The 27458-nt window shown below is 46.6% G+C and overlaps 1 protein-coding gene across 1 annotated transcript in view; it reads left to right on the top strand.

Annotated features, from left to right (window-relative positions):
- The window catches only part of LOC311190648 (alpha-2-macroglobulin-like), a gene marked incomplete at its 5' end in the record, with an annotated part of 38697 nt that extends 11587 nt beyond the window's left edge, over positions 1–27110 (top strand). Inside the window, 30 exons of the mRNA XM_084262635.1 lie at positions 826–910; positions 1622–1745; positions 2112–2226; positions 2364–2473; positions 3118–3279; positions 3556–3783; positions 5723–5786; positions 7035–7177; positions 7539–7688; positions 7916–8086; positions 8760–8859; positions 10308–10434; positions 10720–10948; positions 11964–12090; positions 12682–12803; positions 15047–15098; positions 15725–15808; positions 15938–16114; positions 16976–17060; positions 18019–18175; positions 18478–18552; positions 20182–20347; positions 21369–21592; positions 21709–21927; positions 22221–22348; positions 22708–22798; positions 23382–23456; positions 23872–23974; positions 24741–24782; positions 26954–27110. Coding sequence (XP_084118761.1) covers positions 826–910; positions 1622–1745; positions 2112–2226; positions 2364–2473; positions 3118–3279; positions 3556–3783; positions 5723–5786; positions 7035–7177; positions 7539–7688; positions 7916–8086; positions 8760–8859; positions 10308–10434; positions 10720–10948; positions 11964–12090; positions 12682–12803; positions 15047–15098; positions 15725–15808; positions 15938–16114; positions 16976–17060; positions 18019–18175; positions 18478–18552; positions 20182–20347; positions 21369–21592; positions 21709–21927; positions 22221–22348; positions 22708–22798; positions 23382–23456; positions 23872–23974; positions 24741–24782; positions 26954–26979 — 3761 coding nt within the window. The 3' untranslated portion in view covers positions 26980–27110. The remainder of the gene's footprint in view (positions 1–825; positions 911–1621; positions 1746–2111; positions 2227–2363; positions 2474–3117; positions 3280–3555; positions 3784–5722; positions 5787–7034; positions 7178–7538; positions 7689–7915; positions 8087–8759; positions 8860–10307; positions 10435–10719; positions 10949–11963; positions 12091–12681; positions 12804–15046; positions 15099–15724; positions 15809–15937; positions 16115–16975; positions 17061–18018; positions 18176–18477; positions 18553–20181; positions 20348–21368; positions 21593–21708; positions 21928–22220; positions 22349–22707; positions 22799–23381; positions 23457–23871; positions 23975–24740; positions 24783–26953) is intronic.
- Positions 27111–27458: the final 348 nt, after the last annotated feature.

Genomic DNA, 27458 nt, shown 5'->3' with positions numbered 1-27458 from the left:
GGTGTAATAAAACTTCTCAGGTGTTTGTAGACACGTACTCTGGCTAGGCTGTGTGCATCTGAGGAGGCTGTTTGGGCTGTGCTCCACTCTCCCAGGCTCTCCCCAGCTGTGCATGAATCCCAAATGACCCATCCTGCCGTTTCTTGAATATGCAGAGTGCAGACCCAGAGAAGATTGTCACTGGAGACCATGGGAGCTGGCTTACTCAGTCCAAAGTCAGGCATGGTGACAAGTATGAAGAGGGATGTAACTTAATACCCAGGAGTAAAATATGCATTTTACTTGCTACCCTTTATATCAGGCCTTGTTGCTGCCTCATCCCCTTGAAATTATAGAGTCTGTGGAGAGATTCCCTACAGCTGTCTCAGTTTCACATGCTACGTATTAGTGAGACCAATAGCAGCTTGGGATCTCCAGAACAGAGAGTGACAGAGAGAATCAATGATTCCAGCTGTTTCAGTGTGGCACATGACACAAGTGGTGAATGCACTACTCCAAATCTTAGCTGGAAATTATGTATTATGAAACATGGAACGCAATACACAGGGACAATGTGTCGATCTGAAGGGGCATGGGAAAGGCATGTGGGCTGCATACCACAGCTGTGTGGTGCCAATGGGATCACTTAAGCACATGCTCCTGAATTCCCTTTCATGCCCAAATGGTGGTGAAGACTGAGAACACCTAGGGAAGAGGTAGCATAGCTGAACTGCAGGCCACTGATAGGAGATGGTTTATATGAAGATGATCCTGTCTGTGTTTGGGTTGCTGTGTAGTACACAGATCTCCTCCGTTCTCATATCAGACTTTCTCTCTCCCACCTAGTGCTGCCCAAGTACGAGGTCCTGGTGAAGCTGCCCAAGGTGATCACTATTAAGGACATGGAGCTTCCAGTGACCGTCTGTGGTCTGTGAGTCACAATGCTAGAGTAAATCTCTCCTTGCTCATCCTTTACTCCTCCTTTCTGATGCTGAACAAAAGCAGAGCAAGGCTTTTCATACTTTACCCAGATATCTAGTGAAGGCTTGTGCCACCCGATCAAACCTCAGACCTGCTACATGGCCTGAACAGTCAAAGTGAAGGGTCTTCTCTATGTTTCTTAAAAGATAATGCTAAACCAATATGCAGCTCTTTCCTCCCAGTTTGCTGTACATTTTTTTTCTTTGTGTCTTTACATTTCTCCAGTTAGAGCCTCTCTGCCAATCCTGGACCACCAGATACTCAGAGATGTCAGATCAGACACCACTTAAACAGATGGTGCAAAGCTAGCGTTCTCATTTTCAAATCATAAATTGCTCCTCCTGAGCCCCTGGTTGCCTTTCTGCTTCTTCACTGAACCCTCGGGAGTGTGTGATACAAGGATATGCCCTGTCAAAATAATTTTTTACTGGTTTTTACTGCAATCCTGCAGAGACCTCCCACCTAGAACAGATTCTAATGGATGATGGAAGAATCTCACCATGGAAGTGATAGAAATGTAAACACTAGAATCATTATAAGATTAGTCTTCTTTTAGGAAGAAATATTAGAGTGATCCATAGAGGTCTTTAAGGAGATGTGTCTGGGTGTGACACTGTGCCTCCTATCATCTAATATATTGCTTAACACTTTGTGATTATAGGTACACCTATGGGAAACCTGTTCCTGGTGTGGTGAATGTCCAAGTGTGCCGGAAATTTTCCCATTCTGATTCCAGCTGTTACGGAAAAGAAGCAGAAGCCGTGTGTGAAGAATTCACTAGGCAGGTGAGGCCCAAGATTAAAATGTAGAGGTCTTTCTTATGGGTAACAGGCAATGTTGTCTAAAGGAAGCTAAATCTGTTCCTGTTGGGACACAGTAGGCCATCAGAGATAGCACTCTGTCCAGGGAAACGCGGATGTTCTCAGAGGAAGGACTGAGTGTCAAGTACCTCACAGAACACAGAAGATACTTGGATGAAACACTGAGAAACAGGCTATAAACAAGTTCTGCTCCTGGAGACAACTCTAGAACACAAGGCTGGGGTTTTGTGACAGAATGTAAACGTGTTGGGTTTGGGGTATCTATTCCTGTCCCACAAGGCACCAAATTTGTTCACAGAATTCCAATTTTCTGTCCAATTCTCTGCTTAGGCAGACACTCGAGGGTGTGTTTCTGACGTAGTAAGGACCAAGATATTTCAGCTCCAGCGCAGGGGATATCAGATGAGCATTGAGGTACACGGCAAATTCACAGAAGATGGCACAGGTATGTATCACATGGAGATGGTAAAGTGATGGCAGGCCATAACAGGAGGGCCTGGAAAAGACAAGGAAAATGGAGTGACCCGTCTAAAAACACTGCCATTCATTAACAATCCCTCTTTACTCTCTGGTCTCTCTCAGGAGTAGAAATCACTGGAACAGGCTCCTGTGAAATCACATCCACCATGAGCAAAATCAGTTTTGACCTCCTGGACTCTCAGTACAGACCAGGGATCCCGCTCTTTGGGAAGGTAGGGAACTTCTGAGACCCTGGACAATGAATGTCATAACGAACTCACAAGTGTACAATCCCATCAGATGGCACAAGGGTGTCCAGGTGACCTCATCAACAAGGGCACAATCCCACAGTACCCAACCAGACTGAGCAGAACAGGAGTGGTGACAGTAACAGGTTCCACCAAACAGTCCAGTGACCACCAGACAATATGGGGTGATGAGTCAGTGCTGAACTCAACCAAGGAAGACCAGTTAACCATATGGGAACAGCAGGAGAAAGAGCTGGGTATAGGTCTACATCCACTGTAGCTTTAGTTAAGGACTGGGGGAAGGCACAAGCCTGAACCTAGAGTTCCTGAAACAAGAAACAGATGGTATGTCCCATATGAAGATGGCCAGGGAAATTAAAGTCTACTGAGGAACTTAGGGCTCTGACAGATAATTTCCGTGGGCTGATCAGATTGTTTTGCTCAGAGTTTTCTCAGTTGCTGCCTTGGACAACTCAGGACTCACCCCACACATTTTCACTTTCACGTCTTTTGTTCTTCTCTGTAAGAAACATCCTGCCTGGCAAGGAGCAAAAGGGGGAAGAGGTTTTAAGATTTAGGAATTGTTTTCTCTTTCTAGTCTAAAACCTGAACTTTGTTTTTCCTTTTAGGTGAAGCTGGTAGATGGCAGTGATGCTCCGATCACTAATGAAACCATCACAATTTCTGTGGAAGGAGACCAATACAAAGGGAATTATACTACAGATGAACAGGGACAATCCTGGTTTTCCATAGACACTACCTCCTTCACACAAGCCTCCCTGGAAATCCGAGTGAGTGGCAGAAACAGGGCAGAGGGACTGGGGTAAGCCTCTGCCTTTCTGATCAGTGGGAGAAGTATCTATCCACAGGTTACCAGTCTTTCTGCCAGTTGGAAGACATAGCAAGTTTCTTGGCAGGTCACCTTGTCTTCTGCGTGTCTCCTGTGCCCGTTCTCTACCTGCTTCTAAGAGTGGGAAATACAGAACAGTCTGAGTTTTTCTGTGAGCATTCATGAGACTTGGTACTTGGTTTTGATCAGCTGTGAACTTTTTATTCTTCTTTAATAGGCTGATTATAAGCCTGAACTGAACTGTTACGACAGCGACTGGATCACACCTTCATATGAACGGGCCATACGTAGAATAAGCCGATTTTACTCCCCCAGTAAGAGTTTCCTCAAAATTGAGCCAAAACCTGAGACATTAAGTTGTGGCTCCTCCACGGAGATCCAAGTGCACTATATCTTTACATCAGAGGCCATAGGAGAACAGAAGAAAGTTGTCATTCATTATTTGGTAAGAATTATTTGTGGTTACTTTGATCTATGGCCACAGAGATCATTGTGGCACAAAGCTTCTTTCTGTGATGTGCAACTACAGCGCTGCAATATGGTCAGTCCTTAGCCAGTAATGGTAGAGAGAGGTTGAAACCAAAGATGTGGCCAGTGGCAGTGGGATTTAAAAACATTTCTGTAATCTTTTTTCATGTTGTCTTCTGTTGCAGAAATGGGGTAGGGTGTACATGTTTTGTTAAGAACAGAAAAGAGAGAAAATGTTGATGGAGACAGTACTGACTTGGGTCCAGCCATCCAAGACTCTCTTTTCATAACAGTCCACTCCCAATTTCACCTCTCCCAAATTCTAGCTCATATACGGATACAGTTCAGAAACCACCATCCTACAACAAGAAGACAAAAGATGAGGAGGAAAGCCATCTCCTACTCAGTTTTGTCATTTGGTAGTCATTTGACCACTGAAACTAAAGCAACACCTCTAAGTACAGCACCAGAAAAGCCCAATAAACTTAGAGCTAGGTTGTATATCAGGCAATAATGGAAAGTTTGGGATACCACAGTAATTGGAACAGCCTGTAATGTACTGGCATTGAAAGCCATGAACTGATTCATTGGGGGGAGGCAGGGGCAGAGAAGAGAGACTAATTCAACTGTGACTGAAAAAGATCTATCAGTTTTGCCTGGGAGAGCAGGAAAAATTAGATGAATATTCAAATATAACTTCTTTCCCCTCTAATTTTTTCTTGTTTTCCCATATAGTGACACTAGCAAAAGAGATAAGAGTAGCCATGGAGAGCTAGAAGATACCAGTGGAACAGACACTCCTGTTCTGATGGACTGTACAGAACATAGGAGGAATAGAAACCTGTAGTAGACATGTCCATGTTTCAAGATTGCTAACAATAAATTGAAGCATAAGATGGGGTCAGTCTTTTTTTCAGTGGTGCCCAGTGACAGGACAAGAGGCAATGGGCATAAACTTGAATATCAGAAGTTCTACCTAAACACGAGGAAGAACTTCTTTATTATGAGGGTGACAGAGCACTGGACAGGCTGCCCAGAGAGGTTGTGGAGTCTCCATCTCTGGAGATACTCAAAACCTGCCTGGATGCTGTCCTCTGCAGCCTGCTCTAGGTGATCCTGCTTTAGCAGGGCGTTGGGCTAGATGATCTCCAGAAGTTCCTCCCAACCCCTATTGTTCTGTGATTCCTGTTTATTCCAGTAGCCTGGGAAGGCTGATCTTAAGTATATACTTACAGCAGGTAGCCAACAGTAAGGGAACTTAGATTTTTATAGGTGTGGACCCTACATCTTGAAATTAAAATAGGACCCTATGGAATAGATATCCTACATGGAAAATAGTTGTATATAAGGTGGTCTGGGTTGTGAAAAAAAGGTAACTTTTTTCCAGAAATGAGGATATTACATTCAGGGTGTTGCTTACTGCCTGTCTTCAGGCACCTCATTCAATCTCTTCTTATTTACAGGCTGTGATCTTCTGTTCCAACTCTGTGTGAGTTATGAAACTCATGACAATTACTTTTTTTTTCTCCAGACTGTTTCACAATGCAACCAAGAGTGGAGTGAGGAGAACTTTTGATCATCACACTGTTACAAATTGTTAGAAATGCACACATGACTCCCAAACTTAGGTGTGCTCAGAGACCGAGTGCATTTGAAACTGACCTATAGATACAATATGTTCAAAAGGGAAGCCAGGTCTGACCAGTGAGGAAACACTGGTCCTCACAGAAGCTAATATTTCTCTTTCCAAGGGTGCAGTAAATTCCAGCCTGGCACTTGCTTAGCATCTTCTTGGTTTTGCTCACAGTTGGCAGTGCTACTCTTACTCAGATTGTACGGTTAATCCAGTGAACACTGATTCTCCTTCACTTCAGCACTGCTAGCAACAATTACAGGAAGGTTTCTCTGTCACACAGGTGATGGCCAAGGGACGCATTGTGTTAGCAGACACCCGTGATCTGACCGTGAATCCTGGAGATGGTGAGCAGAACTATGCATTTGTAGCATCTCTGATGATAAATGTGTGTGTGTGTAAAGAAATTATTTCAATTCAAACATTTAAGGTTTGGATTTCAATAATTCAATTCAAATTGAATTATTGAAATTATTTCAGTTCAAACATTTAAGGTTTGAATTGAACTGCATTTTCAAAATTAAATCTCTTTAAATGAAGTGGCTTGGGTTAGTTTTGTTTTCTCTGAGTTCTGAGAGGTGCTGGGCTTTTTACCAGAAAATTTTAGAAAATGCAACACAAAAAAAAAAGTTTTCCTCAAACCAACACTTTCTGCTCCCCATTCTACCTTGTTCACATTGTGGATGGTTACCAGTGTTGTGAGACTCACTTCTACAATGAGCTGGAAGAACATGTCTCCTTTTCTTTCATCTCTCTCTCTCACTTTCCTTTTTTTTTTTTTTTGCTGCTTCTCCCTTATAAGCATGCAAACCCATACATACTTATATTATAACCAATACATTTAAGTTTATTTATAAAAATGCTCAAGGATTACACATTTCAGCAACTGATGCTGGCTATGATACATCTATGATACATCTTGAGACATTTTGGCAGTCTATGAGAAGGTGTTGCACTTCAGTGGGTATAAACAATTTATGGAATTAAAAGGTTTTGTGTGTTGCATGTTCATGGAAAGGTTGACATTTTTACTGAATCACTCACTAGTAGTGACTAAACTAACACCTGGCTTATAACAAATGATGTTCTATCACTTTTGTTCAGATCATGACATGAAGATCAGGCCCAGCTAGGAAAAGTCTTTCAACATAGAGGGGCATTTTCCACTGTGGTTGTGGTGATAGGTTGGTGTTCCAGCTAAATTCTTGCTTAGCAGTAATTTTTCAAAGCTATTCTTTCAACCACTCTGCAGTCTTGACTGCTGCCACCCATTACAACAGTCCCTTATTTCTAGGGCTTTTAGCTCATTTATCTTTTTTAGACTGCAGAAGATCTTGGAGCTTGAGGAAGAAAGGGGTTGGGAACATCAAGAAATTATGACATATGTTAACTGGGGAGAATACAGAAGGCATGTTGAAGCCCACCAAAGTCACTTCATTTGGCTCTTGCATTATCACTGTTTGAATGCAGGTGTCTTCAGCGACAGCTGCTAACAAAACATGTTAAGCAGGAGTGAAGTTGACATTTTATCTGGGGAAGGCAAATGCATGTACTGGAACTTCTTGCATGTTGCTTACCCTTTTTGTCTCTTTTAGCTTATGGGACATTCCAGTTGACTTTCCCTGTTGAGACAGTACTTGCTCCCCTGGCACGGATGCTTGTGTATACCACCTCGCCCAATGGGGAAGTCATTGCCAGCTCAGCAGATTTCGAGGTTGAAAGTTGCTTCCCCAATAAAGTGAGTATGTCAGGGTTTGTGCAGCCCATGTTTGTCTTGCGGCCAGTAGTTCAATTATCAGTTCCAGAACAAAGGAAGAATTCACAATGGGTTCATGAAAAGGTGTCACTGGATGTTGATTGAGGATTAGTGAGTGAAACGCCATGCTAAGTTACAAAGCCAAAACTATAGAAAGTGGAGCATGATAGAAGAAGAAAGAGAATCATTGGTCATTATTAGTTACATTGGTCAAAGCTGAATAGGTATTAGAAGAGCTGCAAGGCATTAGGGGAGATCAGTTCACAAGGCTAGATGCTTCAATACAATAGCCTGTAACATTGTCTGGGAAAGTCACTCCTTTAACCTCCTTTTGGGGTTGCAGGTCAAACTGAGTTTTGCACCCAAGGAAGGTCTTCCTGCCTCCAACACACGCCTGCAACTCCACACCTCACCGAGGTCCCTGTGTGCCCTCCGTGCTGTGGATAAGAGTGTTCTCCTCATGAAGCCTGAAGATGAGCTATCTCCCAGCTCTGTAAGTCTTGGTTATTTCGGGTAATGAGCAAGTACAAGAAGGAAAGAGTTCTTCAACCACAATTAACCCTGCTATGGACATGGAGCCATGTATTTTTATAGCTGCAGTCACCACGCTTTTTTTTTTGAGAAGCTGGCTTTTATGAAGGGAGTGTTAAGTAATGTTAAGTAATGTCCCTGTCAGTGCTGACCTGCCACACTTTTCCCTCATTGCTTGCATTTTCCCAGGTGTATGATCTTCTCCCACTGAAGAAAATACAGGGTTATAGCTTTAAGGGCTACTACCTGGACGAAGCAAATGTAAACCCTTGTGTGTCACTTGACAGCATGCTATTAAATGGATTTGTCTACATCCCCATTTCTCCTGATGGTGAAGGTGATGCCTATAATGTTCTCAAAGTAAGCTCCAGCCTTTCACTTTAATTTGTTATTCTTTTTTTGTAATTTCCTCTTCTTCCCTGTCCTGAGGGGTTTTATAGTGAACTTTGCTTTGAGCTTGCTAACTTTTGCATACAGGACAATAAGAAGGCCCAGGCCCTGCATCTGCGTAGCCCATCATTGGCACCTGAGGGCTTCTCTGAACCACTGAAATTTTGAAAGGCCTCCTCATTGCTTTTATAGATACATGTGAATGGGCTGAAGTAAAGAAACAGTCCTGAGAAGTGATCCCTGGTACCAAAGTATTGGAAACCCTTCCTCAGTCGTGCATGTTTTATTTCTATCTGGTGTAGATAGGTCTTTTAATAAAGTGTCAATTACTTTGATGACCCACAAAGACACCTATACCCATCTAGCAAGTCCTGCAAGAGACTTTTTGGGTAGACATACTCTAGTGCATTTCACATGTCAGGCAGATGTCCCCAAGGTAGACCTTTAGCCTTAGATTCCCTTAGGATGACTATAACATGGTAAAGCCTCAACATCTGAGTTGAACCAGTCTATCTGGCACTTAGATACAATCCTTTGTTATTCTGATTGATACTAGACATAAGTATATCTATTCTTGACATACTAAAAATAGTTTATTTTCAAAACTGTGTTTTCATAGTTTTTGCTCTTCTTTGTTTACTAGGAACTGGGCTTAAAAGTCTTCACTAGCAGCAAGATTCATAAGCCTGAAATCTGCCAGCATTACACAGGACACATGAAGGAAAGGAGTTACAGTATTCCTGGTAAGAATATATCCTTCATTTTAGCTCCCACACAACTACCTAAAACTTACCACCCTGCTTCTTTCCTTCCCTCTACTTCTTTGAATATTAATTACACCAAACAGACAAGATTCTCTTATCAGGTAATACCGACCTAGTTCAGGATCACTCCCTCCTGGCCTCAGTCCTGAAATATGAAACCAATACACCTCTGACTGCTTATCTCCAGCTAGACAGATGTGCTACTGGGCAAGAACCATGCGTGCTCGGTGCCTCCCATGCCAAACCCTACAGCAGGGATCCTTTAGACACCAAGACATTCTGCCTACACTGGATGGACTGTGACAGCACAAAGTTGTAGCTTTTTTCCATCAGATCTGAGTCCACCTATGGAGACCTAAAAGAGGAATCTTTACTTCTAGGTAGTCACATTCTAGCAATAACTAGAAGAACAAGTAGGGAAAAAGTGGTCTAAGATAAATGAGAAGATGGTACAATTCTGTGAGTAGGTATTTTACTGCTGGGGACTGAGAAATTTGGTTCTGTTCCCAGCTCTTCCACTCACATGTCTATAAGAGGCTGGGTAGATCATGTCACTTCTCTGCAGCTTCAGTGACTGTGAAGGTAGAATAATGGTATGATTTTTTTTTTCTCTCTCTCTTTTTTAATAGATCTGAGATTAGAAAGGCTAAATACTCTCACCTACATCACTTCCTATCATTGACTTTTATGGTGCAATATCCAAGCCACCATTAAAAAATGGTAGCTTTTGGTCTGGTGGTAGCTTCTAGCCTTCTATTCATAACAGATCAGACAGATCTTTCATTTTTGAAATGCAGGATTTGTCTTCAGAGCATGGTCTGAGACAGCTGGCTTCTTTGAGAAGATATAGTCTTCTAAGGCTGATGGATAAGGCAGAACACTGTAAGAAACCATCTCCCTGTTCTGGAACCCTTTTTTTGCTAATGGCCAGGGAAGGCCAGATGTAAAGACCCATATTCATCTCAAAAGAATCTTAGATGGAAGAGGGGAAGACTAAGTGTGGCTTCTGTTTATGGTCATGGATAAACACAATCAATTCTTCAACCAAATTTAATAAACTAGGTACAACTGTAATATCTGGAGGCAGTAAGCTCAACATTTGAGTCTGTATTGCAATAGAAATGTACCCTCAATATCATTATCACCATTATCATACATGGATGTTTTGGCTCTGTTGGGTTTGCTGGCAGTGAGGGAAGGATGCTCAACCCCGCCCAGTCTCTGTAAGAAGACCAGCAACAGTAAGAAAAATAAGATATTGAGATGACAACAGAGAAATACAGCTGTTTCCAGTGGCCAAGGTTTCAAAGTTGCACTTTCAATTTTAAAATTTAAGCTAATAACCACTACCTACAAGGAAAGTATCCTCCTGATTTGGAATGGGGTTTGACAAGTCTTTTCCTTTCTTCCTTGAATAAATTTGCTAGTCCCTGCAATGCATATGCTTGAAGAGATGGACTATGACGTAATGGATCATATGGTTGATGGAAATCCTGAGGAGACTGTCCGGAAGTACTTCCCTGAGACATGGATCTGGGACTTAGTTTCAGTGAAGTAAGTGTTCATGGGAATATAGAATGTGGTGACTGAGGCAAAACGTCAGAAGACATTTAAACCTCAGTGGAAGTATCAGTATTCCAGTGAGAGTGGTATTTGTAGTAAACAGGGATTTTTTTCAAGGTCACTAAGCACAAGATGCTTTGGGACTACATGCAAAAGCCAGTGTCCTTATCCCAGCTGGTCAGGAGTTCGCTGTGAGCACGTGTTGTCCAGCAAGTTGAGATAAACATAGTTGATCACTAGACTATAACTGAAAACTTGTTCTCTGTCCCTCCACAGCTCTGAGGGAAGAGCTGACCTCGACGTGACCATCCCTGACACCATCACCGAGTGGAAAGCCAACGCCTTCTGTACTTCGGCAGACACGGGCTTTGGCCTGTCCCGGACAGTGTCCCTCAGAGCCTTCCAGCCCTTCTTTGTAGAGCTCACCATGCCCTACTCTGTGGTGCGTGGCGAGTCCTTCAGGCTGAAAGCCACCGTTTTCAACTACCTGTCCGCCTGCATCAGGGTAAGAGACGCTCACAACTTTGCTCAGTCTGGTGGCCTCGGGAAAGCTACAACAGGCCACTTATTACATGGTTTCCCAAGCCAGATCTCTGGAGTATCATTTCATATGGATGTACGTACGTAGGAATTCTTGGTGTACTCATTGAAGGGGGAATATGTTTTTCCGACAAAGCTCTGCTGCTGAGGGCCCCCCCACCTTGTCATCACAGATTTGTGTCATTGTCCTTTAGGGCTATGAAATTTGAGTTATCCACAGACCACAGTGCCATGGCATACCTATATGGAAACCACAGGTTCACCAGAGTGGATATCTGTGTTCAGCCTTTAATCTCATCTCATATAAACATCTCACAAAGTAGCATGCCACTTTTGCTGGAATATGCAGACTTCCTGTGATTTACTGCATCTGACCCCAAGACACAGAGCTACAGAGCTTCACTATTTTTATCTGCGTTCTTTCACCAACAAAAATGGTGAGAACTTGGGAGGTGACTTAAACAATCTCAATCCCCTTTGCTCAGGTTTTTTATAAATCCAGAGTTTTATTTGGAAAGGAATGAAGTTGGAACAAAAAGGGGCAGTGATCCATCCATTCATCCCAATGCCCTGTTATTTATTTCCCTGTCTTTCCTGTTTTGTTTGCCATTTTCAGATTCCTTATTCCACTCAGTTCTAGTCTTTTAGCTCTTCACCTGACTAATGATGGCTAAATTTGTAGTAACTGCTTTGCCTTCACTCACACAAATGGTCCATCATCTCCATTTTCCCAGAATCAATTTCCTTTCCAGATAGACATATACTGTTCTCTACACTTACCTCCCCAATCTCTTACAACAGTACACATCTCAGTCTTTTCCCACTTTATTCACCCAGTTCTTGCTTTGCAATTCCCATAAAGTTCTCAGTCCCACAGTATAACCAGGTCCACTACGAACTTCCAAGTAGTGCTCTGCTTCCAGTAACCCCAGCTTCCTCACAGTTTCAATCTTCATGACACCTTTCTGTGCAACCGGCAGGTCAGCGTGTCTATGGCTGAATCTACTCAATTCCTGGCTATCCCAGCAGAGAAGCAGGAAGAATCCTACTGCATTTGCATGAATGAAAGGAAAACTGTGGCTTGGGCAGTAACACCAAAATCTCTAGGTAAGAGTCATGGCAAGAAGAAAACACCGGGATCAGACAACTGTGGTTTGCATCAGATCTTTGGTGTGACTAGGTGACTCTTAAATCTGTCTGAAAGGATCTTGTCTATGCCAGAAGTGAGAAGTCCAACCCTGAGACTGAGACAGCACACTGGATGCAGTTTCCAGCTCCAAACCAAACTCATTTTTATGGGCCATTGTCTCCCTAACATTTGAATACAAATCACAAATTCCCTTAATGCATGTGAAGCACTCAGACATTCCTGTTGTGGAGCTGTGAATGTCTTAGCTTCATGTGTCTGGGTCTCAAAATATTTTAATCAAAGCTTGCTTTGTCTGAAGCCTCCCAGAACAAGACTGATTTGCAAGATCTGCTTCTCCACTGCTCCTCTTGCTGATGGCCCAACACCTGCTCTTGTGGCCATCACAAAAGAGGTGGCCTGGAAGGCTGCAGCTGCACCAAGACAAAACACTGTCTCAAGTTGAGCTCTCTTCTTGGAAAAGCTCAGTACCACACCAGAGAGTGCCCAGCACAAACCCACCTCTCCCTGGCTCTGCCCAGCACAGCTGGCTGACCCCCTGTTTCCTCCAGGGCAGGTGGAGTTCTCCGTGAGCACTGAGGCTCTGCAGAGCCAGCAGCCCTGCGGGAACGCCATCGTGGAGACCCCTGAGAAAGGGCGGAAGGACACGGTCATCAGGCAGCTGCTGGTGGAGGTATGTGGGCTGCTGAGTTTGGTGGCACAGCCAAGTAGCAATGATTTCATGCTCCACAGCAACGGTTGCTATATGATAAAGGTTTCCTGTTTTAGCCATGAAGCAGTAATGGGTTTTGTGACCCACATTCTGCACGCTTTCGTAAGCAAAGTATGGATAAACCTCACACTGGCCTACAGAGCCCATAACATTCCCATCTTGTAGCAAAAACAGGGTATCACATTACAGAGAAATAATAAGGCAGGCAATAATGACAGGTTTCTCCCAGACACATCGCCTGGGAGATAAATGAGAACTCCTTGTTTTTCCTTGTAATAAATCACAGGCATAGGATCTAAATGGAAGACTTGCCATAAACTTACACATCTTCTCCAGCACATGGACAGTTATCTGGAATTATGGAACAGTCACCACATTCTACAAATATTTCCAAACAAAACTACCATCCATGTTTTTAATTTATTATACTTTTAAGAATGTTCAAAATAGTAGGAACTTCTTTTTCTTTTGCATTATTTTTCATAATTTTTTCTTAAGCAGTGTTTTGCAATTATAAAACAACTGCTTCTCCTACAACAAATTGCCAGTCATAAAATTAATCCATAGCATAAGACTCCCTGTGATATTAATGGCAAAGAAAAGGACTAGCTTGTTGTATAGTGAAATCCATTTAATATCACAAGTCCTGATGTTGTAAATCCTACGCATGGCAGGAAAGAATAATTGTATTTAGGGAAATTAAGTCAGGAGAGTGTATACACACACACACACACATATATAGCATTGCTGCTCTTCCTTACATGGCAGACATTCCAATTTTCAGTTAAAGCAGTGCTAGGATTCATCTAATATATAACTTCAGAATGTGCTGCTAACCTGAATGTAATGATGGAAGAACAATACTATCTGTTAGGCTGCTGCTGCCTTTTTTTCTTTTTCACTTATTTGTGAATTAGTTTGATTGTATGGTATATTTCATGCATCAGGGCAGAAATAACTTTCTAGCATGTCAAGAAACCTTCCCTGTTTCATATATACCTTGAGGAAAAAAAGTGTGCTTATTTTGCTCTTTGAAGACACTGGAAGATCAGAACTGTAAAGTCTTTTCTCCCAGATGGCAGGGGAATGAAAATTACTGAATGAGCATTAAAATGACTTCTGTCAGGCTTTCTGAGAGATTACTGGTCTTATCCTGTTATTGTAATGAGGTAATTAATCTACAGCAAGCCCTGACTGGATAGAATCAGAGATTAGCATCCAAGGCTGAACAATTAATTAGCAGGGGTGGTTACAGCATAACTTGCTTGGGGTGGAGCCGCATTGTCCTAAACACATGGATGTCAATGTCCCTGCAGCCAGCAGTGCATCCCCAGGGAGAGAGGAGTGTGCCAGAGCCCCTGTGGCATCCTCTTGCCCCTCAGGAAAATAAGCCGTGCTGAGAACTGGTTGGGAAACAGGATTTTTTTATTCCACCCAGGAATTTCTCAGCTGGAAAGGAAAATCTTTCAAATAGCTACAGTTTTTTTGGTTTAATTTCCTGTTGAAGTATTCAATATCAAACAAAACAATGGACTTCCCACTTAGCTGTATTTCAGGATGACACACTGAAGCAAACAAGAAAGTGCCTTTTCAAACAAAAGCATTTTGCTCTGTCACAGTTTATTCTAAAAGCTTCTTTGTTTTTTCTTCTCTACTCTCTTAATCTTGCTCTCTCTTCACACTAAAGAATGATGGAGAAAGTATTTTAACTGTGTGAGGAAGCAAAGGTATTACCATTGTTTGCAAGCTTGGAAAAAATCATCAGCTGGGCAGAGTTGAGGACCAGTAATGAAGTAGTGGGAACTCTCCTATTTGGTGGTTAAAAAACATTGATGTGAGCATCTCACCAAAATAAATTCTGACAGGATATGTTTTCTAATAAATACTCGATTCCTGAGTTTTATGCAGAATGTTTTCAACCAGATCAACAGAAAACAGGGCTTCTTTGCTCACTTAAGAAATTAGGCTAGAGGTTTTTGAAACAGGGGGATACATCACCAGGTGACTGTGGCATGCATGGAAATTTTTGATGTTGCAACATGTCACTGGTGGGAGCATTGGGGTGCTGGAGTTGCCACCTACCACGGGGGAATTTAAAAGCATTTTGAGTGTCTTTTAGTTTCCTTCTTGATGTTATTTTTTTCCTTTTCTTGGTTGCTGTTGTTTCTCAATTTTTTGCTTTTTTTCTTGCTTTTTTCCCCAAGCCAGAAGGGACTGAGGTGGAAACTACCTACAACTCTGTGCACTGCGCATCTGGTAAGAGACTTCTGCTTTCTAAAACTTCATTTGCTGAGGTAGATGCTAAAGACCAAAGAGAGAAGACAAGGTTTGTGAATGCTCTCCTCTGAGAAGAAAGATGTGAGGATCTGATAAAACTGAACAACTTGTATGGCTGAGTGGTAGTGAAACTATTTTTTCCTAAAAGAGAAGAACTGAGGCTGTAATAGTCCCTGCAATTACAGAGGCAGAAGCATCTCTTCTGGAACTGAGGCTGGCCAGATCCCTGCAGGGAGAGAATATCTGGGACTTAATAGGGTTGTGTCTAATGTCTTTCATGTGTAAAATCACACACCGGAGCGTGCAGTAAGCCAGGTGTGCCCACCAAAGCAGAAGAGACCAGAACAGTAGGCTGCAAAGTGGATTTGCCACTCAAAGCCAGCTGATTGTGCCATGTAGAAGTTTGTGACTCTGTGTATGAGGGTACTGCAGGCCCAGCACAAAATGTTCAGGATGGCATGCTTCCACAACAAAATTACAGGTGAATAGATTTGTTGAAGGCAGGAAACCCCTGTGCAAGGGACAATGTCTCACCCTCTTAGCTGGTACCCATGCATGTGGATATATCAGGAATTGTAACCAAACTGATCTGGTTTTTATCCCAGAAAAGTCAACTGCAGAGACAGTCTCCCTGGTTCTTCCACAGACGGTGGTGGATGGCTCAGCCAGAGCGTATTTCTCAGTGCTAGGTAAGCAAAGCATTCTTAAAGTGAAACATGCTATTTTGAAACACTGCCATGTTTCTTCAGCCTGTGCTCAGCCTACTGGCAAGCCCTGAAACTGTGACAATTTATACTGGAAATTGTCCTGTTCCTCAGGTGACATCATGGGCACTGCCATGCAGAACCTGCACCAGCTCCTCCAGATGCCGTTTGGCTGTGGGGAGCAGAACATGGTCCTGTTTGCACCCAACATCTACGTCCTGGACTATCTGAACAAGACAGGGCAGCTGACTGAGGAGGTCAAATCCAAGGCCATCGGATACTTAGTGAGCGGTGAGCTGGGACACAGCTTTTTCTTCTCTACTCATTCCATCCCTTGGCAATTGGATAAGGACACTGGCATGTATGATCTGGGGTAGGTTGTTGTGGTGCATTAAGAGAACATGTGGTAGGTCAGGTGTACATAATACAATACCTAAGAGAGAGAATCCTGCTCTCAGGTTGAGGTGCAGGGTGAGAGAGGACAGCATCCAAACAGGAACACAGAAAGAGTCAAGGACTAGCAGTAACTCAGAGTTCTCTCTGTAAGAAAAGGGATATATGAAATACATACATCAGTCTGCAACCATTAATTGCAGCAGCTGTTTATATAGATCTCGGACTCTCCCTAGGATTTAGATTTAGAAACTGACCTTCAACCAGGACAGACTTTTAACACACTAGCTAGGACATGCTGGCAGACATAACACCTATGCATATGGACATAGTAGGTAACTGCTGAGTAACAAGGAACTGGGTTTGCTCAGTTATTTCACAGAAAAATTGCACTTCCTTCAATGAAAATTATCCTGTCTTCTGCATCCCTATCATGTGTGGGGCTCATTTTGGTATTCAGATCTTCTCTGGGAACTGTTACCCCATTTCTCTCAAGTCTAGGATACGTTTACCTCTCTGTATGAAGTCTAGGGCAGGGAGTGGCACTGACTGCAGAGACACAGCTTCAGGAAAGAGGAACAGCACAAAGACAGAGATACTCAGAGCTTGCTTTAGCTTCCATCATTAACTCTGAGCAGCATAGCTCACACTTGTGGCACAAGAAGAGGGATGCTGCGTTCTGCATTTGCTACATTTCCTTTGCATGGCTCCTCGGAAAGTACTGTGGCAACAAAAACATTCTTCCACTCTCTATTTCAGGGTACCAAAGGCAATTGAGCTACAAACACTGGGACGGTTCTTATAGCACCTTTGGGCCCTTCTACGGGTCATCTGGGAATACCTGGTAAGACTTCAACACCACTGGCTTTTCGTTTCTGCTTTTCATGCCCTCCCTTTCCTCAGTGTTCTCTTCTGCTTGGTCACTGCAGATGATGAAATGGAGGTGGAGATAAAATTATAACTATGGCTTCATAGGATAGAGTCCAGAACATGGGCCACAAAGATAATTAAGGGAGTTGAACATTTTCCTTATGAGGACAGGCTGAGGGAGCTGGGTCTCTTTAGCCTGGAGGAGACTGAGTGGTGACCTCATCAATGTCTATAAATACGTACAGTGTGAGCGTCAGGAGGAAGGAGCCAGGCTCTTCTCAGTGATGTCCAGTGACAGGACAAGGGGCAATGGGTGCAGGCTGGAGCATAGGAGGTTCCACGTGAACATAAGAGAAAACTTTTTCACTGTGAGGGTGACAGAGCCCTGGGGCAGACTGCCCAGAGAGGCTGTGGAGTCTCCTTCTCTGGAGACGTTCAAAACCCACCTGGACACATTCCTGTGTGACCTAATCTAGATGATCCTGCTCTGGCAGGAGGGTTGGACTAGATGATTTTTCGAGGTCCCTTCCAACCCCTAACATTCTGTGATTCGGTGATAATCATGTGAGATAAATGAAGTAGGGAAGGATGCTAAATGGAGCTGTCTTTTAGTTTTGCAATGATACACTGATAGCTATTTACCTCCTGACACCCTTCTTCAGCTCAGGTGAGGGTGACCTGCAGGTTGCTTTTGTTAGCTGATGAATTCCCAGTGTGCCATTGCCCACCTACCTCCAAGACTATGAATGGCAGGCTCCATTCACCATTGGTGCCTATCTCACCGAGTCACTATGCTAGCTCTCCATTTTCATCCAGTCCCCCCCACCCATGCACACATCCTATAGCTTCTACTGCTTTCCTCCAGGACAGTGATGACCTATGATGGATACAGGGCTTACTCAGGATGCCTCCATTCACTCTGTCACTTTCAGGCTTACAGCGTTTGTCCTCAAGTCCTTTGCCCAGGCCCGGTCTTACATCTTCATAGATGAGAAGCACATCCAGGATGCTTTGATCTGGCTCACTCAAAAGCAAAAGGAGAACGGCTGTTTCCTCAGTTCTGGGACACTCCTGAACAATGCCATGAAGGTAACACGTCTGCCTGGTTGGCTCCACTTGACCTTTGTCAGGCTGGAACTTGACCATAAGACACTCTGGGATTTATAGAGCTATTTCAGCATTTGGGGGTTGGACGGGAGGGGGAGTTAAGTATGGGATCACGAAAGATAAACAGGTTATCACAGAAGCAGGAAGGAGCCAACAGCAGCTTCTGATGAAATTCCTGTAATAAGGCTAGGAAAAATTTGTCCCTGTGGGATGTAGATACATAGCACAGAGAGAAGCCAGTGGTGCTGTGTGGGGTCAACATCTGCTTTTGTGGTTCCTTGCAGGGTGGAGTGAATGACGAGATCACACTGACAGCCTACATCACTATCGCATTGCTGGAGATTCCTCTGCCTGTAACCGTATGTGTCTGCATGCCCACCCAGGACACAGATAGGACTAACCTTCCCTACCATTGCCCCCTCCTCCCCACCCTGATTATCAGGTCCCTTTACCTTTTGAAAGAACAAATCCTGTCTGAATAATTTTTCCACTCAAGCCTAGACCAGAACAACGTTTTTTCCTTTGATTGTCTCCCTGTCCAATCCTGTGTCCCATATACACATTTCACTTAATCATTTTCTGACATGAATGACATTAACTCCACTAGACAAATATTCTTTCTTTGGTACATGTTGTGTTTAGAAGGCAAGTTGTCAGGCAGAACGTGTTGGATAACAAGGATGTTTTTCATCTCCCTGTCTGAGCCCAGAAGTGTCACTGAATGTGAAGGGGTTTGTCAGGATCTGATTGGGATATGAGCATGTTTCAAATTAAACTGCAGGAACTCCTTAGTGTAGCACAACCCTTGGATATTTAAAGCTATCAGCACAGTATTTCTTTCTAAGTAAGTAAAATAAGACATATCAGACCTCTCATAATAACCTTATTAGCACTGTCCTTGGCACATGTTCCTTCTGCCACATCCTGTCATTAGACTGAACTCCTCCTCAGTACTTACCCTGCTAACAGTAGTAAGCATAGGAAACCTTAGGTGAGGCACAGACCCAACCATTTTTATTTTTTGCTTTCTCAAAAGCAGCTGAATTGCTTCTCCAAAAGTGACCACAAAACATTTCATCTTCCAGTGAAGGCAAAGTATAAAGCCACTGAAAAAGAAGTCTTTTCCTTCTAGACCATTGATTAAGCTGTAAATGTGCTGTTAAGGCTCCAGACCATGGCATGCCCCCCTGCAGTGTTATTGCTTCGATTTTATACCATGTTTTTCCATCACAAATGAGGAATAGTCATATATCTTGCTGAAAGGTCATGGGGTCACAGTGTCTGTTACTTAACACCACATAAAGCAGCTACATTTTGCTTTGCTGTAGTGACTATGCTCTTAAACCCTATTGAGATTCTGGCTTCAAAAAGACATGCATTGTTGATGTCAATATGTGCAAAACATATTCCAGAAAATAGAAAAAAATATCTCTTTCTTGTGCAGAGACAAAATTTACCACCAAACGGGAAGTTACGTTACCACGTTCCAGCCAAATGATTTTTTTTTCCCCTGGAAAAGGGGAAATAGACAATAAAAAGGAAAGGATAGAGCAGAGGGTGAAAGCACAGAGCACCCTCAGGGTGATAGCTAGAGGAGGAGAGCAAGCATCCAGTACATCTACAGAGAGAAAGTGTGTCAGAGAACTCCTCTTGCCCTGAAATGCATGAAACACAATCAGGCCAGTAGTTCTTCTCAAGGCAGAATGGTCGAAGCCCTGCTACACAGTCTGTAAATCCAAATGGAGGGAAAAAATTACAACAAGCTGTATTAAAGAAAAGCAGGTAAAAGATAAGGAACAGACTTTGGCTGCCAATTAATTTCAGGGGGTACTGGACTTGGAGGGGAAGTGGTATACAACGCTATGACCTTTGTCAGACAGGGGAGTGGAGATGTGACTTGTTCATAGGTACCACCCAATTCCTGCTGTTCTAAGAAGGACCTCAGTGTCAGCTCCAGCTGCTCCAGCTCATTCTCTCTCTCCTCCTAGCACTCAGTGGTGCGCAACGCTCTGTTCTGCCTGGAAATGTCAGCAGAGGGGAAGGAGAACCACGTGTACACCAAGGCACTGATGGCGTACGCCTTCGCCCTGGCAGGGAAGGAGGAGAAGCGGAAGATGTTGCTGGGCTCGCTCGAAAAGGAAGCTGTGAGAAAGGGTGAGTGTGCCTGGTGGGACGTCTCTTTCTTCCAACCCACTGGCCTCACATCTTCCCTTAATTAAATGGTCCTTGTTGGCAGGGCAATGGCTGCAGGCTTCTGTAGGTGGGGGAAGGTGGAGACAGAGAAAAGACTTCTGCAACAGGGTTGCGTTTCTGAGAACTCCCTCCTAGGGACCACTCCTCTATTCCTCTGCTCCAAGGGAGGGCATCAGAAAGCACCAGGCACCATGCCCATTAATGCTGAACTAAAGGGTAGCTCTGTCAGTGTCTCACATCGGTGCATGGCTCTTCCCACACCAGGCATGGCTTCACAAAGGCTTAGCAATGTTTATGGCCTCTCCTTCCTTGCAGTGTGTAGCACAGTGTTCCCATGCACAACATTGAACACAGCTGACCTTGCACAGCACCAGGGACAATAAACCAGAGAAGAGCTGCTTGGGCTGAGCAAGAAAACAAAATCACAGCTCACTCCACAGGCAACAGCATAAGCTCAGTCTTCCAGGAAATCAGTAACAACTTGGAAGCATTCTGATAAAGTCACAGTGGACAGCGTGTTTGCCCACGGGTTGGGCAGCAGGGTTGTGAAGGAAATATGCCCAGCACCTCCTGCCTTTGCCACCTGCATGTGACTAGCAAGCTCGGCTCATAGTCCTGGGGTCATTCAGCCTCACAGAGCTTGTTGCTGCCCAGCCCTGGGACCTCTACTTGAAAAGGGAAGGTGTGCTGGCCAGATGCGCATAGGTCCCTGTTTCCTTAAGGTGCCCAAGCCCATAAAGGCCTCCGTGAACCTGGAGTCAGGGCCAAAGTGACCCCCGAGCCTGAGGGCTGAGCCTCAGCAGATCAGAAAAGGTGAAGCAAGTGAAGAGCTGTCTAACTCTTCCCATTTTGTCTTGCATGACAGATGCATACTGGAGGCTCCATCCTCCCAGCTGGATCGGCAGCAGATCAATAATGCCCTTGCAATAACTACTAATAATCACTTGTTGTCTTGTCTCCTCGTTCCCTGCCTCCCATGAAGATGGGTCTGTCCACTGGCAGCGGCCTGGGAAAGAGCCCGAGGCTGACCTCCCGTACTATCGCCACCGAGCTCCCTCTGCTGAAGTGGAGATGACGGCCTACGTGCTGCTGGCTCAGCTCACCACGCAGCCAGCGCCTTCCCAGGAGGAGCTGTCATTCGCATCTCTTATTGCCAAGTGGATCAGCAGTCAGCAGAATCCCAACGGAGGCTTCTCCTCCACCCAGGTGAGCTGCGTCCCTCCTGTGACCCTGCCCCTGCCGACAGCAAGGGGCGGGCTGTGGCTGGACAGGCTGTGGAAAGGCTGAGTGCATCCCCCTGAGTGCTGGCACCCCTCTTCCAGGACACAGTGGTGGCTCTCCAAGCCCTGTCCCTGTACGGAGCTGTCACCTATGCCAAGAGCGGAGCAGCCTCCAAAGTGACCCTGCGATCGGGAGGGGACTTCCAGCAAGACTTCCAAGTGGATCCCACAAACCGCCTGCTGCTCCAGCGCGTGGCCCTGCCCCAGGTGCCAGGGGAGTACAGCGCAGAGGTCTCTGGAGAAGGATGTGTCTACCTGCAGGTGAGGGCGATGGGGACAGGTGGCATCCTGGCAGGAGACACCTTGCCAGCCAGGAGCCAGGCTGAGGGCAGGGGGCACAGTGGACAGGGCAGGAGTGGGGGGAAGGCTCTGCAGGAGGGAACAAGAGAAGACTAGAGGTGTGTGGAGGAGAGAGTGGGAGGGCAGGACAGAAGGATCTGCAATTTTGGAGGAGCTGGGAGAACTGCAGAAGTGGGGAGACTGGACAGGGAGAGGAAGGTCTCTCTCACGTGCTGAGCACACACACTCTCACAGAGCTGCTGGCTCTCCCCTAGACAAGCCTGAGGTACAACGTGCAGCCCGTGCAGGAGGATGCGCCCTTCATGCTCCATGTGTACACGATCCCAGAGACATGTGAGGACTCCAAGGCTCACAAGGTCTTTGACATAGGCATAAACGTCAGGTGAGTCTGTGTGGGGGTCTGAGCCTTCCTGAGAGGCCACGGGAGCCGGAGGAGGCCTGGTGGTCCAGGCTGAAACAGTCTGGGAGCCCTGGAGGGGCAGTGCCTCCCTGGAAATGTGGGCAGGAAGCTGCTGGGCCAGCAGGAGAGGCTGTGAAGGAAGGACGTCCAGCAATGGTGGAACTCTCTATGTGGGAGCCGAGGGCTGGGCTACTGCAAGGTGACTAGGAAGCCCAGCAATAGCTGGAAAAGGTGGTGCTGGACTGTGAGTATGTGGTGGGGTGACAGGTGTTATGGGAAGGCTGTAAGTGCCCCCAGCTTCAACTTGAAGTGGACTCAACCTTTGTTGCTTGGTTCCTTAGTTACACTGGGGAGCGCAACGGCTCCAACATGGTGATTGTTGATGTCAAGATGCTGTCGGGATTCATCCCTGTGAAGTCCTCTGTGAAAAAGGTAGGATGCTTTGTGAAGCAGTTCTTTGAGTGTATCTTTCCTCAATCAGGGGTATCAGTTATAATCCTTATTTAAGGAAGAATCTAATTCTTCTCCTGATATCTTCTCCACTCTTAGACCTTGTCCCTCCTTTTCTCCTGTTCTTCCACCCCTTTAGCTGTGAAGGAGGTTTTAATGAGGAAGGCCAGCAGTAGCTGGCTTCCCACTCCCTTCCAATCCATCTAGTACTTGTGGTAGCTTGCAGTAACTCAGGGCAGAGAGAGAGACAGAGAGCTGGAGTCAACTGCCAGGTCTGATTCAGGGACTCAGGAGCCTTGGAAGATCTACAACTGCTGTGAAAATACTGGACCCTCATTCCATTTCTGAGTCGAGGAGGTGCAAGAGCATGAGGTGTGAGGGAAGGTACTGTGCAGGGCTTCACACAGGACTCTCTGCCAAGTCCATAGAAATAGTCTCCTTCTGCTTTACTTCTCGGCATCCAGCTGCTGAGACTCTAGGGGTGTGAGGAAGCTTAGAAGAGCTGAAGCAAAGCTGACCAGCTTCCCTTCAGATCAGCCACCTCTTCCATGTCTTCTCTCTCCAGCTCTCAAGCACCTGGTTTCACCAGGTCAAACGGACAGAAGTGAGCACAAACCACGTCCTGCTGTACATAGAGCAGGTAAGGACGAACCCAGGGCTGCTGTGGGGCACAGGCTAAGACTGGCAGCGCGGCAGCAATAGCAAGCACGGCGAGGAGAGCAGCGCTAAGTGCCTGCGGGCTTCTAAAAACAATAGATAAATTTGTTTGCCGGTGCCCCGGTCTCTGCCTCACAGCAGAGAGCTCTGTCCCAGCCCTCAGCACCCTTTCCCTCTGCCCCACACACAGGTGGGGCCCTGACCTCCCGCGGCCACATCCTCCCCCGCTGTGCTGAAAGGCACCAGCCTTCCCCCTGCCTCCCCAACAGCCCTGCAGCCCCCCCACCCCCCAGGGCCCAAGCACGGGAGGGAGCAGAGAGGGAGGGAGCTCGGGGGCAGCGCAGGGACGTGGCGCCGGGCCCAGCCGCCCCTCAGCCTCCACCGCTTCCCTCCCGCAGCTGAGCAGCGAGACCCTCAGCTTTTCCTTCACGGTGGAGCGTGACATCCCCGTACAGGGCCTGAAGCCGGCTCAGGTGAAGGTCTACGACTACTACGAGACAGGTGAGTGCGGGGCCGCGGGTGCCCGCGGGAGCCAGGGCGGGCGCTCGGCCACACGCAGGAGCGGCACGGCGGCTCCGGCCACCCCAACCTGCCCGAGCTCTCCGAGCGCAGCGCGGCCCCGAGGGCTGGAGGCCACCGGCCCCTCTGCCCTCAGCCCTCCGGCCCCGACCCGCCCGGGCTCCAGCGAACACGGAGGGGCGGCGGTGCCGGTGCGGAGACGGGTCCCTGCGCGGCCGCCGCTCAGACCAGCGGCTCCGGGGCAGCCTCCGCCCCTGCGGGAGAGGACGGAGGAGGCCAAACCCACGGCCCTGTGACCCTGCCGCTCCCGCAGGGCCGCTCCCCCCAGCGCGGAGAGGAGCCGTCCCGCGGGCAGAGCTGCGGGCGCTGCGCCGCCGCCGCCGCCTTCGGCTCCAGCCCGGAGCGCTGCGCTGCCCGCGCTTCCCGGCAGCCCCGCCGCTGCTCCGCCTCTGCCGGCACGGCGGCTGCGACAGGGCGCCCGAGCAGCCCCTGGGCGCGCCGGGCTGCGGAGCCGCTGCGGCTGCCGGCGCCGGGCGGCTCCGCCGGGATGCTGCTGCGGCGGCGGCCTCCGGACAGAGCTGCGGCCCGGGCTGCCCCGGGACCGCCGGGGTCTCCGCGGGGAGAGCCGCGGGTGGTGGCGGCGCCCAGCTGCGGGGTCTGGGAGGGGCGTCCCTCTGGCCCCCCTCGCCCTGCCGGCAGTGCCGGGGCCTCTGACAGCCTGATCTCCCCTTCCCCTTCTGTCTTACAGATGAGTTCGCCACACACGAGTACAGCGCTCCCTGCACCACAGGTAGGGGACCGCCAGCCCTTCCCTTCGCAGTTCTCTGCATCTCCTTTATTTTGGGTCTTCCAGCCAGCACTTACCAGTTCCTGGTCTGTGGGTGTTTTGGATGAGATTTGCCCAACTGAGAGGCAAAGATTTTGTATGCAAAGCTGATAGCACTGGAGGCACAATGTTGTTGACTCGATCCCCCATCACCGAATTCTCAGGGTGGTTTCCATAGTCAGGCTCTCCTGGTTTGCATGAGGTACCCAATTGTTCTGTTACTGCCCTTTGGGCTTTTTCTTTGAGTTCAAGTTTCTTACCATTCTTGTTCTGTCAGATTTGAAGTATCTCCTGGCCCTTCCTGATGACTCCAGCTGGTGTAGCTGTGGGATCATGATCAGGGGACCCTGCTTTTTCAAACCACCTGGCACACTGCTCCCCAGAATCACTCTATCTACAGCAGTAGAGCAAATCAAGGCCACCAAAACAATAACTCATAAACCAGCATGTCACGGTCTGACCTACCATGATATTGTGCCGTGCTCCAGAACCTCCTTTCCAAGCCTTTTCACTAAAGCTGTAATGCAGCACTTCTCTCAACCCCTCGTTTCCCACTTTGAGCATGGAACCATACCTGCAGTAGGAAGTACTCGTTACAGAGGAATCCCTCTCAACCCTTGCCACTGGAAAGGTGTTTGGCTCATTAGAGGAACTTGGGCTTGCCTTTCAGGTATGGTGACAGAAAACTGCCCTGCTGGTAGACTTCCACCTGTAGACAGCCACATCACTCATCTGGGGAATGGGAGGGTGTTGTTACCTCATACAGCACCTTAGCCTGCTTAGTAACTGTACATGGTAGAGCCCATTGCAGCATGCCTTCAAGCAATGCCGTTCTCCTTGGATCCCAAGACGTGGCAAGTTTGCCTTTGGTAGCTACTAACTGGTGCAACAGCTGCTTCCTGCTCAACCACCCTGCTGCCCAAGCATGAGGGGGTCTCTCAGGAGGCAGGTATTGCTCATGACCCTAGGCATCCAGCCCTCAGTCTTGCTCTGAAGTCTGAGTCAGCAGGACAGAGAGGCTGGGATCTTGCGGTGGGGTGTGTCTCTGTAACGCAGAGCCCCATCTGTTTGGCTTAGGAGCACAGGTAATATAGGAGCTTCTATGGAAGGCTCTGACCAACAACACTTCTCCTGTCCTACATGGAATCTACCAGTATGAAGACTTTCAGGTCTGGCTCTTTGTCAGTTGCCAACTTTCAAGTGTTTGGAATATGGAAAACACTGAGATCCTGGGAAGTGATTTTTCACAGGGCCTGACTGTGGCATCTGAGAGCAGAGGGAAAGCAGGGAAGGCTTTCTGCCTTGGGAAAGGCAGAAGCTTTGTCTCTTGCTGGTGGTAAGCAGTGAAATTTATCTAGTTTTGTGTTCTCATCTGGTGTCTTGGAAAAGAGCCCAAGCTCTCACACTTTTACTCCATACTGCTTTGTAACCTGGGCTGTGTCTGTAGGTATAGCTGTGTTCTGTTGATTCTGGGCCTACAGCCTCCCTGCATGGAAGAAAGGTGCATAAGTGCTAAGATAGACACTGAGTGGACAGTAAAATGTGTCCAAAGGTTATGTTGGGGTGTCTGGCTGTCTAGTCTGAGACTGGGGGGAGAGTTTAGATTTTAGGTGCGCTAAAAGGGATTTTACCCTCCTTGGAAAAGGTGAAATGGATAGTTATGAGGTCCAGCCACTCATCTAGGTGTCCAAAGGTGTTCTGCACTGCTTAAAAGCCAGTCTGGGTTGCAAAGGAGAAAGCTGTCCTCCCTGCCCTGAACAGTGCTGACCACTGGTGCAGCATGTTCCTTCCAGTCTGCAGAGAAATAAATACCCTTCAGGAGCATGTCTCAGTGCTGCAGTGGGCATCCTTCCTGCCTGTTTGCTTTGTGCCCATGTCCATCCCAGCTGTCACAAATTCCATTCTGCTTCTCTCTCCTAGTGGGTCAGAAAGAGTCTCAGCCTCACAGGGCTTTGAAGATTGAGTGCTGTGGGTGACCCTCAACCCTGGTCTCACAGCAACTCACTCTTCTGTACTGTGTTTCACAGCCTGGCTTCCCAAACCCACATTTTGCTCTCTCTGTATCTCAGCCTGAGTGAGGGAACTGACTTATCTCTCTAACTCCTGTACCCTCATGTCTTCTTTCATCCTTGCAGAGAAAGTAGACCAGAGCAATGCATGAAAGATACTCCCAGTTGCTGGAACTCGCCTGCCTCACTACCACCACCACCACCACCTATGGAGATGATGGAGTGAGAGATGAATAGTGCCTGCAAAGAATGGGAAATGAACTTTACAAATAAATTAACTGTACTCACCAATGTCTTTTGAACAGTTTATTCCCAAATCTGTTTCTTCCTGCTCAGACTCCAGTCACAGCCTTAATCTTGCTGACTTCTTAGGTTGAAGAGCATCCAGCCATGCCTGCTTACAGGGTAATAAGTCTGATGAGGGCAGGAAAAAAAAGAGGACAGAATTATTTAATTTGGGGTCAGCCTTTCTAATGTGGCCCTCTCAGCATTATGTACTCTGAACTTGTCATCTGAGCTCCTGACTGTTCAGCAGGGAAGGACAGGTAGATCTGGAGAACAGTTTCTCTCCCCTGGTTTAGAAACTACAACCTTGATTGAACTGCTCTCAGCAGGTGCCTATCCATGTCTC

Source organism: Gallinula chloropus, assembly GCF_964237585.1.
Source record: "Gallinula chloropus genome assembly, chromosome: 1".
NCBI classification, from domain to species: Eukaryota; Metazoa; Chordata; class Aves; order Gruiformes; family Rallidae; genus Gallinula; species Gallinula chloropus.
Note: the sequence above shows the minus strand (reverse complement) of the source record. Positions and strands in the feature narration are given on the sequence as shown.